The following is a 12,630-nucleotide window of genomic DNA, read 5'->3' on the forward strand; positions in this document are numbered from 1 at the left end:
TAGCTGCAGGTCAAGGGTGTGTTCCCGCCCACTCAACATCCAGGCCTTTTGAAGGATGGTGGGAGATATTCAACGAAATACTGAAGTAAAAGAGCCAGCAAGCTTGAAGGACGGAGCAGGTAATGGTGCTGTTAAGCTAGAAAAGAAGGCAAGGTATCCATATGGAGCTGTCTTCTTCCTACTGACTTCTACAGTTGGGCAAAGGTGAATTCGATACAAATGCAGCTGGCTATTCACTAAAAATGGATGCACATTATGGGTATTTTTTCTTTAGCTACTCTGGGACAGGTCTCCAAGCAGTGCTGGAGTTGTATTTCACTCGGTTTTTGTTTGTGTGTTTGACTCAGGCGGATCAGCTGGGCACAGCAGCCGTCAACGTGTACATTGCTCTCTACCAGATATGTGCCTTGTCAGCAGGATTCTTAGCAGATAGGATTCTAGGTGAGCACCATACACATAAAAATATTTTATATTACTGCTGGATTGAGCATTGTATCATAATTATATTCCGTACAGGCAACTTCTTGACTCAAGTTCTAAGCACTCTGTTGACTACTATTGGGATATGCCTTCTATCATTCTCCACATGGCAGTACACAGTGTCTCCACCTGGTTGCTGTGTTGCCAATAGCAACAACAAGTCCGTGTACCTATCCGGATCCGAATATAGTGGCTCTTTTAACTGGAGCTCAAATTGCAGCGAGCTGGACAAAGTGACTATCCTTAATCAGATTGATCTCAACATCTCTCCAACGCTAAATATGATCCTCTCTATAATTGGATTAACTGTGAGAACAGTTTTAAATCACTCTGTGTGCTACTTTGAGAATTATCCTCCACCTAGTTTTTCTCTGTTGGGTACGGGCACATCAATGCTATACAGAGTGTTCTTGTTGCAGACCAGTTTACAGAAGAACAGGTGACCACCCATGCAACACACACATAGTCTCACAAGCAGATGTCAGAAGGGGAGGAAAGACTTCTGACGTCTCTTTAAGTTCCTCCCCCCCTCCCGCTGACGCCTGCTTGCGAGACTAACACACCCCTCTTTACTTGTGTACCATGCACGTAATGAGCTTTTAACAGTAATGTAATGAATGGTAACTGTTAGACATAATAAAGTTCGAGCAGTGAGTGATAAATTCCCTCCCTCTACAATGCACACAGACTAAGTCGAAGGAGCGGTCATTCTCCTGGTATTACTGGTGTTGTAACATCGGGGCCCTAGTGGGGGAGTCCGGGATGCCAGTTCTCAGACAGTCAGTAGGGTTTATCATCGCTTGGATCACCATTCTTGGTAACTATTGTAGTACTTCCTTACTTCTGTGCTTTGCTTGTGTCTACATTCTTAGAATCACCTCTTTATACTGTTGAGACCACTTTGATAGATTAATTTATTTCAGGGACAACATCAAGCTCAGCGATCGTAATTTTCAATGGAGGCTACCTGTATTTCAAAATACGATTGGAGCGATTAAAATGTGCCTGTTCAAAGAAGCCATCTTCTAATGAGACAAATCCTCTCCTCAATAAAGAAGGGTCACATTTTCTGCTGATTTGGCTCATTTGCAAAAGGTTTTCACCAGCAAAATATTCTAGTAAAACGGTACTACAAGAGCCAATAATCTGTTGTTCTTTGTGTTCTTTTATGCTATAGGGGCCTGCTTCAACGCAGTTGTATGGTGTTTAGTGCGTACATTCATTCCCTGATTACTTCAATTCTGTAGGTGCAACAAGAATGATGTGCATTAAGCTTCCTATACTGTCAAACTTGCTACAGCTCTACCTTGTCAAATTTCCCCGAGGACAAGACTGCGTAAAGGATATCAGTATAGCATCAGCCATGGCAACTTTCGCACATCATTCTCATATCCTTTGCTGAAGTGTTGGTCGCAGTAACTGGGATGAAAATTAATTGCCTACTTCAAGAACCCCATGACTTCAGGTACATGCAGTGCTATAGAATGACATACATCTGACTGTATATACAATTTAGAAAATTAACACAGCTCTGAAAATGTACAAGCAATGGATCTAGCCACATGTACGTAGTAGGCTGAGACTCACATTAGCATAGCTAGTTGCTATAACTGTTTGTATCACTGGCACCGTGTAATCAAAGTAACAGCCATGCATCGAGTAATTTTGTCTGACTAGCTGCTGATACAATGAAAGCACCACTGGTGCTGATGCGTCGGTGGATGTGCCAAACATACATAACCAAGCTATTGCTAATACCCACATTTGATATTAAGATAACATTTTTAAGTTTGCTGCGTGCAGGCAGAATCACAGGGAAACTCCAAGAGTGGGAAATAATTGACCATGATTGTTGCTAAAAAAATTCCAAAACTCTTGCGTTCTGGCAGGAATCGTATGTATTTACCAGTACTATAATTTAGATTTTGCGATTTTATTGTTGCAAATTGATCAACCCTAGCAAAGTTCACATATGTTTGATGCTCGCGAACATTCTAGTAATACGGTATTCATTATGGGAATCATAAATGGGGAATGATCGTGAATAGACTATAAAGCAACGATTAGATCGATTAGAAAACAGTGTTTTTTGTTGCCTTGGAAGATCACCTACAAGTTGCAACTATAGCTAGCCTATTATTTTTCAATTATACTGTCTCATTATAAAGCAGTCTGTGAAGTGTCTAGTTCGCTCAAACAGCTCATGCTTGTGTCCACACACACACACACACACACATGGGCGGAAGTATGTAACAGATCAAACAGAAGCCTTATACCTGTGCAATGTGCAATATATTCAACCACTACAGAGTTTACAGAATGAGACCACATGCATGACAGGTTTTGTACACTATTCTACACATTTTGTGGCAAAGTTTAGAAATTAGTTTCCGGGCAGATGATCGATGTCCACAGGCTGGTGCAGCAGGGGCAGATCTAGCAGGTATAGCAGAAGATACTCAAGCACCCCCCTGACCTTTAATTATCTTTTGTGTCTCATTCATAATTGGCTGATGAAGTCACTCTCAGACTTAGTACTACCATAGATAGAGTAAAAGGGGATTGGAAACGGAAGTATCTTAAAAGTACCATCCATGTATCTCCGCGGTTTTAATCGAGGCTTACTTTTAACACAAGGGCTATAAACATGAATAATCCAAGATAATTGTTTTGCTGGCTGTAACAAGTCCAAGAGCAGTTCTACTGCTAAACATAAACTTTCATCTCATACTTGAGGCCATTTGGGACACAGCACACTACTTAGTTAGACAGCCTTAGTTATATCATAGGTACTATAGGAACACAAGCATGAAAAAGCGCTCTGTGTACCTCTAGCTACTTCACGACAATCGAGATTATATTTTCTTCGTTTCCAATTGATACCTATACTATCAGGGGGCATGTGATTCAGTAATTATAATGGGGGTAAAACTCTGAGATGTATGCATTGGACGCAATAAGTTTCCCGGGCTTTTGCGGGAGTTATGAAGAGATACAAGGATGGTCTAATGCAAAGCCCACTACATAGACTTCATTGTAAAACATCACGTGAATCACTTCCATTTCCAATCCCCTTCTACTCTATCTATGGTGCTACATGTAGATCTAACTAGCTGAGTAGCGGTATATAGACCTATATATCTATATATCTATATATCTATATATCTATTCAGTACTGTAACAGTAGTTTCTGTTTATTATTTTAAAGCTTGTCTAGTCTGCACTGCAGTGCAGTGCAGACTAGACTCGACAAGTAAATACGGAGTGCAAGGAAACCACTGCAATGCAATAGATACCACACTCACCGAAAATGACGTCAAAAGGGTGTAACCTTCGATTTCGCGCAATTTTTGAGGGAGGCTCCTTACCTCTCTTGCTCAGCACCTACCTACCACTTTTTCTAGATCCGCCTGGCTCAAGCAATTACCCTCTGATTTATTAACACACAGGGGTAGAGATAATTAGTGCTCAATCAAAAACTAATTGAGCTCCACCCCAGCTGGCTACCTCCTCTGGTTTCCAGGCATTGTAACATTAGAATGGTAACATTAGAATGCATGGTAGCCCTTTTTAGCTTTAGGTAATGATTATAGAGTAATAAAACAATAACTTCACAACTACATGTGCTAATTGTTACACAGTATAACCTTGATTATCCGGCCCTCCATGCATTATCCGGAACCTCGATTATCTGGTTTGGCAGTTTTCAATAATTCAAAAAATGGGCGTGTCCTTTAAATGCGCATGCGCGTTGCAGCTGTTCTATGGAGACAGGCCTGCTTACCTTCTGCGCATGCGCAGACAACCACGTGGCACTAGTCTACTGTTTATCAATAAAGTGGGTAGATCAAGGCGTGGTTTATGTTTGATTATCCAGTTATCCGCCTGCCTCTGGAACAAAGGTGTCCAGATAATCAGGTTTTCTACTGTACATGAGGTATGTGGAAAACCACAGTCATAAGTAAACACAGGAGCTAGTGTTTTTCATGCACTCCTGGTAACATTATCAACTTGGGGTCACTACACTGTTATTATTGTAAATTGTCCTCTGGGAAGATCCCAGGGAAAATCCCATGGAAAATCCAGTGAAAATCACCCAACTTAAAGCAGCCCCTCCACCAAAATATTAAATGTGGGTGATTTTTACTGGATTTTCCCTGGGATCTTCCCAGAGGACAATTTACAATAATAACAGTGTAGTGACCCCAAGTTGCTTATGACTGTGCATCAGAGGAGGGAGGACACATTAACCTTAGCTCTAATTAGCTAATTATCGCGACCTTTTAATTACATTCTTTGAACATTCATCTTTTTTTTATTTATAACCTCTACATATTGGGACACACAGAACTAGTCTCGAATACCCGCCTCAACCTCAAGCTTTTAGGTTGAGGCGGGTATTCGAGACTAACACAGAACCGTACTGTAGTATTAGTGACAGGCAATTCTTGCAGGCACAGAGCAAACCATGCAAATAAAGGGGTGCTAGAAGCTGAGACTGTTAGTGTCATTGATGTTCTTCATGTTGGAGACACTCTGAACTAAACAATTCCATGTTGCAGCTTTATCACAGAGACAGGAGTGCCTGGGGTGCTTCTCACAGGGATCTTGGAGACAGGAGTGCCTGGGGTGCTCCTCATAGGGATCCTGTCTCCAGGATCAAGAGTGCTTCTCACAGAGACAAGATCAGAGTGCCTGGGATGCTTCTCACAGGGATCTTAGAGATAGGAGTACCTGAGGTGCTTCTTATAGGGGTCCTATTACCTTCAGGTCCTGACAACTTGGCCATAGGGGTACCTCCTAGTCCAGTAGGAGAAAAGGCTTACTTTGCTCTAGCTCTTGTGTCCAATATGTAGAGGTTATAAAGAAAGAAAAGATGAATCGTTCAAACAATGTAATTAAAAGGTCGCAATAATTAGCTAATTAGAGCTAAGGTTAATCGTGTCCTCCCTCCTCTGACTGTGCATACAGTGGTTTTCCCCATACCCCATACCAATTGGCACATGTACAGAGCTTTTCAGGTTGCTTGCAACAATTAGAATTGTGGAAATTTAACTCAGTGATGTTTTACTCACGTGTCTTAGCCTTATAAGTCAAAATTAAAATGGGTGGGGGAGAAAATGATGAAGTTGTTTACAAAATAAAAAGCGATAAATCACAGTGATTTTGTTGTCAAAATTACACAGGTTCATCTAGACTTTTTGAGTAATTTGTGTAACAGTTTACATAAGTAAACCACAATACTATAGGCAAGGGACAGAGTTTAAATTTTGGAACCGAAGATTCTATAGCTAGACTGGCTTGTATAATTATTCAGCAGATGTTCTGGTGATAGTATATCATTGTGCTATAGGCTATAGTGAGAGCATATGGGATGTATGGAATATATTGCACTGAAGCACGAGGGCGTAACACAGAGAAAAGAGGTGTGCTGTTTTAGACCCTGAGCGTGTGCTATATTAGCACCGTGGTGTGCTAAACAGTGATTCAGCACACTACATGTGCTGTTTTGTAGGCATATAGCACAGCCTACGTGTTGTATTGGTGTGCTTTTTCATGGCTTGTAATTTTGATGTTCGATTAATGTGCTAAATGGACTGTGCTAAATGTAATGGGTGTGCTGAAACAGGTACACATGCTAATTCAGCACAGTGTGCTGTTTTCAGTACCAAATAAGGGCATGCAGTACAACAGATGTGTAGCTGTAGCTGCATAGCAACAAAGACTTTTTTTTTATTTGCTGTTCTTGCAAAGAAGAAAATAAGTTGAGTTTAGACATGGTTTGAGAGCTGTTTGACAAAACTGTGGAACTAGGTAAGTTTCCCTCAACATGCTGAACAATGCTGTACAATCTAATTACACAGCTATTGTATAATAATTATTGTACCAGGGTGTCGTACAGTACACAGGGGGAGTATCCCCTCTGGCTCCAACCCCCCTCCCCCCTAAAATTTGCATTCAGGTATTAGTAATGGTGTATGACTGAGTATCCATAGCCTGTATACTAACCAGGGTATTGAAATAACATGCAGTTGACTTTTTTTAAAAGAATGCCTTATATTTCCCCCCTCTACTTTAAAATCCTGTATGACACCCTGTAATAATTATGCAGGAAGGACAAGCAAGTAAAAGGTTGAATGGGGCTCAACAAAGTGGATACCAATTGAAGCTTATATTGCCCAAGTTTCATAGCACAATAAGTGAGTTATTTACTTCTTTTAATGAAAGCACCGCGGGTGCTGATGCCTCGGTGGAGGTGCCAAAGCTACATAACATAAAACTACTAATAGCTAGCTTTTATACACACATTGATTGATGATAATTATTATTGCTGCGCATGCAATCACAGGGAAACTCAAATAGTGGGTAGTGATCGACCCATGATTGTTGTTAAAAACGATTGATGCCTAAAGTTCAAGTCTAAAATTAATGGCTGTAAGTCAGCAGAGCCTCGCAGCTCTCTTCTCACTCTTGCAGCTACCAATAGCTAGCGTTCTAGTGCAGAACTAACTACTAAGTAGAGTAGCAACACTCGGTGAACGAGTTTTGCTACGGACTCTTCTGAAAAGGCTGCAATAGCATTCCAAGTAAGCAAAACTAGGCATAACTCGAGAACGAAGCTTTATTTTGCAAATCCACAAATAGCAAGCCAAGAAAACATGACTAGAAGCCTATAGTAACTCTTACTTGCACTTCCTTGAGCAGCTGAAATAGTCTACACACACAAACACACTACCGTATACCTTGCTTGCGCATGCGCACCGCGAGGCATAATTACAGCGCCACTCTAATTGAAGGGCCAAATTCATAAAATAAATTATCCAATTAAGCGCCAAGTTGCTAGCGCTTACATAATTAGAAATAACGCATCCTTAATTCGAGGCTACATGTACAACTGATCTGATAGCCTCGTGGAAACAGCTATACTAGAGTACTCTACGTTGCTAAAGCACCACTCTAAATAATATTATAAGTGCCAAACTGGAATTATGGTTTTCTTGTGCGCCACTGAAAATCTTTAGCGGCGCTGTAATTAGAAGAAAGACTGTATAGTAAGTGTGTTTGTTTGTGTGTGTATTTTCACTTGGATGCCATGGCACTGCGTTTACAGCTAGCTAGGATAGATAGCCTCAGCAAAAAAAGTGATTTGTTTTGACAGATTTTCAAATAGTAAAAAGCTTAGTTGGGTAAAAGCTAAGAAGTATAAATTAAACCTTGTACACATGCATTGAAGCTAGCTAAATACAGTTTCATTTTGAAGCTTGATACATCAATGCGCACTATACAGCCACGCTTGAGTTCTGGCTTCTTTACTGTGAGACTACTCTGGTCCCGGTGAATGTCCGGAGCGCTATAGCTATTCGTTAACACATAAAACTTAGTTTCATTGCATGCATGTCTGACCAAGAACCACTGCCGCTTTCGACTGTACTTGTCATAGCATACGTTGCACTTTTATTGTATAGATGCAGTAAGCGGTCAATATAAGTTCCGTTTATGTAGTACGCCAGTACGTTTACACTGTATTAAAAGCGTTGCAATTTACCGTTGCACGTTGCAAGTATACGTTTTGCAAAAAACAAACAAAGAGACAATCCTAGTCACCTCGAGTATCGTAGCTAGACTAGTTACTTAGCTATATGCTGTACATACTTGATGCTATGTTTCAATATATATTGTACATTGTACATTTATAATTATTGCACATACTAGATCTACTGCTTTTCACGTGTACATTATAGTTGTGAGACGCCAACTGCCTAGAGGGAAACCACGCCATTCGCAAAAGTTCCCCTAATTCCCTCTCACGTCTAAAGTTCTTTCAAAATGGTGGTCGTACTTTTTTGAAGGCACTATGATTATTGTTGTAAGAATTGATGTGAAAAAACATATTCCAGGATGATGTTGAAAGTGACACGTGTTGGAGAGAGCATTATACTGGACACCCTTGTATGACCAGACCACTGTAAAGTATCGACACAATTGGAGGTATGTATTATTATGCTGCTGTATTGCCACAATGTTTTAATTTAATGGTATAGTGGCTTCACCCAAAAAAACAATTGCAACAGTATACCATACTTTGGCTTAAAGTCCCTCTCAAGTATAGTTCCCTTTCAAGTATAGTTATCTGCCTATATACGTATATAGCGGTCATTATCCCATTTCGTTTACTGTATTAAAAGCGTATTTTACTGTTCTGTTGCTATATACCATTGCACTTTATAAATGTGGTGTGCTGTGTTTATGAATGCAAAGTGACAATCCTCTAGTAACATATATAATTATGGTTATACCCAGCTAAATTATGCTTAGCCTATAGTTCTACATAGATCTAACAAGAAATAGAACGCACCATTCACTGTACTACTTAGCATAACTGCTATAGCTAACTTACATGTAGCAAAGCTAGCAAGCTGCAAAATGTCGTGATTACTATAGCTGCATGGGTGGCCAAAGTAATTTTAACAACAGAAAAAAGCTCTTATCTTGAGCGTCCTTTTTAGCGTTTAATTTGCGCTGTATCAGTGTATTATGCACGTACTACGTAAACGGAACGGGGACTTTATATTTACTACTTTGTAAGTTCATAATTGATAAAAATTGCTGCTACGGAAATCCCAAATTTCCTTGTGCACAAAACGATTTTCGATTGCCACACACGTCCAAATTAATGCAAATCAATACTGCCACCTGTAGCATATTGTCTCTGTCGGCCTTGCAGCTGTAGCTGTTCCTATTCAGCTAACAGTTCTATCGATATATTATATAGGACAACGCAGTTTAATTAAACTTTCGTATTAAGCTTTGTTGTTTAGCCCTTACAACGAGTATTGTCGGTGGAAGACAGCTTCTCAATCTGCTCTCTATACGAGATAATTGATGGGCCCGAATATTGATGCTGCTCTATAATAGCACAACAAGAACTCTTGCATTATCATAGTCTCGCAAACTTAATTGTGTGTAAAAACGACTATAATGAGAGTTCATTAGGAAGAGTATGCAACTCCCACTAACCGTAGTAAGCATTCTGTCTAACTTACATCACAACCACATGCTGTTGTATAAACTGTAAAATCTTAAAATTAATCTGCATGAATGGGATGAATAAAAGTTAGTGATGATTACCACTAATTTTATTCATTGCTTTTTCTTATCAGCATTGTTATTGTTATTGTTGTATCTCAAGTGGCTGTGGTTACATGCAATAATGAGTTTGCCTCCTGTGTGTACAGTCTATTGGAGTAGCGTACTCTTCCTCTTGGTCCTAGTGTTATATGACTCTTTCTGTAGCTACAATTCTTTGCTTTTGCCTCATGTACTTTTTTATGCACTCGGCATTTGTCATGGATCACAGCAAAGGCTTTTCTTATTTCGCCCCATAATAATTATAAGTTCATTGCAATGCTGTGAATAACCCCACCACCTATCAACAGACTAGTGAATGCTATTAGTGGAGAGGGGGGGGGGGTGGAACAACCTTACTTTATTCATGCTATGAATGGATGAGTGATGTCTTATTTCGCCCCATAATAACATTGCAATGCTGTGAATAACCCCACCTCCTGTCAACAGACTAGTGAATGCTATCAGTGGAGAGGGGGGGGGGGGTGGAACAACCTTACTTTATTCATGCTATAAATGGATGAATAAACGTAGTGATGTCTTATTTCGCCCCATAATAACATTGCAATGCTGTGAATAAGTTAACCCCACCTCCTGTCAACAGACTAGTGAATGCTATCAGTGGAGAGGGGGGTGGAACAACCTTACTTTGTTCATGCTATGACTGATGTTATGTACCTAATCTATACGCACTTTAATTATTCTTATACTTGGTTATAATTCTACTGGCTTTATGTGACATATTTTTCTACTTCACGCATGCAGGTGATGCTGAGAAGTCAAAGGCAGTATCTTACAATTGCAGTGAACTGAGTGCAGACTTGCTATGGTTAACTAACTGTTTAAAAAAACCTTTCACTTTTATATCCTCATCGTTTGTTTAATACAATTTTAATACTGTATTGATGTATTGTTGTTTCTAATGTTTGAAATTGATTTAGCACAATACAATCAGCACAACTGTTTCAGCACATTAGAATTCAGCACATGTGCCGGTTTAGCACATCAGGTTGTTTAGCATATGTGCAAACGTGCTAAAACTGGAGACATTCGTTTAGCACGGTTTTCTGTGCTAAATCAGCACGTCTTTTTTCTCTGTGTAATGATATACTATCACCACCGAACATCTGCATCAAAACCATTGTATAATTATTCATTCAGTTTTCCGGTGGACACGTCATTACTGTATAGTAGCCATGCCTGAGAGATACCAAATTAAAAACCGCCAATTAAGTTGATTCAAATGGCTCATTCGCCATAATTATAATACCCGCCAAATTTTACAGTTGTATACGGTACATCAACTCTCCCTATAATTGTCTGTGACTATGTTTAGTGATTGCGATGGTATAGCTCAGCTAACTTTTTGCTTGGCAAAATGATATGAGGCTTGTTGACCTCGCGAGCACCAAGCATATAATTAATGAGTAGGAGGAGTGATAAATATGCTGTGCAAGTAGAGTAGTATACACGTACATCCCCTTTGAGTTGTGTGAAAGTCTGCATTTTCCTTAGTAAGATGCATCAGTATAATTATTTTACTTTACTTTGACCTTCATTGATTTTGTGATGTGTGGACTAAAATAACACATACATTGTGGTTTTGGAGTATAGGTATGCATGGAAAACCTGATATATATAGGGGGGAAATTATGTGCCTAACCAGAAGGGGGTATTTTCACTATAGATTGTCTCATTATAAAGCAGTCTGTGAAGTGTCTAGTTCGCTCAAACAGCTCATGCTTGTGTCCACACACACACACATACACATGGGCGGAAGTATGTAACAGATCAAACAGAAGCCTTATACCTGTGCAATATATTCAACCACTACAGAGTTTACAGAATGAGACCACATGCATGACAGGTTTTGTACACTATTCTACACATTTTGTGGCAAAGTTTAGAAATTAGTTTCCGGGCAGATGATCGAGTGCAGCAGGGGCAGATCTAGCAGGTATAGCAGAAGATACTCAAGCACCCCCCTGACCTTTAATTATCTTTTGTGTCTCATTCATAATTGGCTGATGAAGTCACTCTCAGACTTAGTACTACCATATAGATAGAGTAAAAGGGGATTGGAAACGGAAAGTACCATCCATGTATCTCCGCGGTTTTAATCGAGGCTTCCTTTTAACACAAGGGCTATAAACATGAATAATTCAAGATAATTGTTTTGCTGGCTGTAACAAGTCCAAGAGCAGTTCTACTGCTAAACATAAACTTTCATATCATACTTGAGGCCATTTGGGACACAGCACACTATACTTAGTTAGACAGCCTTAGTTATATCATAGGTACTATAGGAACACAAGCATGAAAAAGCGCTCTGTGTACCTCTAGCTACTTCACGACAATCGAGATTATATTTTCTTCGTTTCCAATTGATACCTATACTATCAGGGGGCATGTGATTCAGTAATTATAATGGGGGTAACTCTGAGATGTATGCATTGGACGCAATAAGTTTCCCGGGCTTTTGCGGGAGTTATGAAGAGATACAAGGATGGTCTAATGCAAAGCCCACTACATAGACTTCATTGTAAAACATCACGTGAATCACTTCCATTTCCAATCCCCTTCTACTCTATCTATGGTGCTACATGTAGATCTAACTAGCTGAGTAGCGGTATAGACCTATATATCTATATATCTATTCAGTACTGTAACAGTAGTGTCTGTTTAAATAAAAGCTTGGCAGACTAGACTCGACAAGTAAATACGGAGTGCAAGGAAACCACTGCAATGCAATAGATACCACACTCACCGGAAATGACGTCAAAAGGGTGTAACCTTCGATTTCGCGCAATTTTTGAGGGAGGCTCCTTACCTCTCTTGCTCAACACCTACCTACCACTTTTTCTAGATCCGCCTGGCTCAAGCAATTACCCTCTGATTTAATAACACACAGGAGGAGAGATAATTAGTGCTCAATCAAAAACTAATTGAGCTCCACCCCAGCTGGCTACCTCCTCTGGTTTCCAGGCATTGTAACATTAGAATGGTAACATTAGAATGGTAGCC

The 12,630-nt window shown here is 39.9% G+C and overlaps 1 protein-coding gene across 3 annotated transcripts; it reads left to right on the forward strand.

The window, feature by feature from the left end:
- The first annotated feature begins 18 nt into the window (after positions 1-18).
- Positions 19-10,688, forward strand: LOC135350860 (solute carrier family 15 member 1-like). 3 transcript variants are annotated; one of them, XM_064549710.1, is made up of 10 exons: positions 19-204; positions 275-441; positions 517-788; positions 845-919; positions 1,168-1,297; positions 1,404-1,575; positions 1,728-1,945; positions 6,593-6,680; positions 8,379-8,469; positions 10,372-10,682. In XM_064549710.1, the coding sequence occupies exons 1-7, from the start codon at positions 56-58 to the stop codon at positions 1,750-1,752; spliced, it is 990 nt and encodes a 329-aa protein (XP_064405780.1). In that variant the 5' UTR covers positions 19-55; the 3' UTR covers positions 1,753-1,945; positions 6,593-6,680; positions 8,379-8,469; positions 10,372-10,682. The 3 variants fall into 3 exon arrangements, with proteins under 3 accessions (XP_064405780.1, XP_064405779.1, XP_064405778.1); XM_064549709.1 differs by having other exon boundaries at positions 1,781-1,945; positions 10,372-10,658; XM_064549708.1 differs by having other exon boundaries at positions 1,404-1,945; positions 10,372-10,688.
- The last annotated feature ends 1,942 nt before the right edge of the window (positions 10,689-12,630 follow it).

This window comes from Halichondria panicea, chromosome 17 (assembly GCF_963675165.1).
Source record: "Halichondria panicea chromosome 17, odHalPani1.1, whole genome shotgun sequence".
Lineage (NCBI taxonomy): Eukaryota > Metazoa > Porifera > Demospongiae > Suberitida > Halichondriidae > Halichondria > Halichondria panicea.

What these genes read in the sequence shown, in the direction of transcription:
- LOC135350860 (XM_064549708.1), top strand. Translation starts at nt 56, where the DNA reads ATGGTGGGAGATATTCAACGAAATACTGAAGTAAAAGAGCCAGCAAGC. An exon ending in TCTCTATAATTGGATTAACT is followed by an intron (nt 789 to 844) that starts GTGAGAACAGTT and finishes TCCTCCACCTAG; the next exon opens with TTTTTCTCTGTTGGGTACGG. An exon ending in ACCAGTTTACAGAAGAACAG is followed by an intron (nt 920 to 1,167) that starts GTGACCACCCAT and finishes CAATGCACACAG; the next exon opens with ACTAAGTCGAAGGAGCGGTC.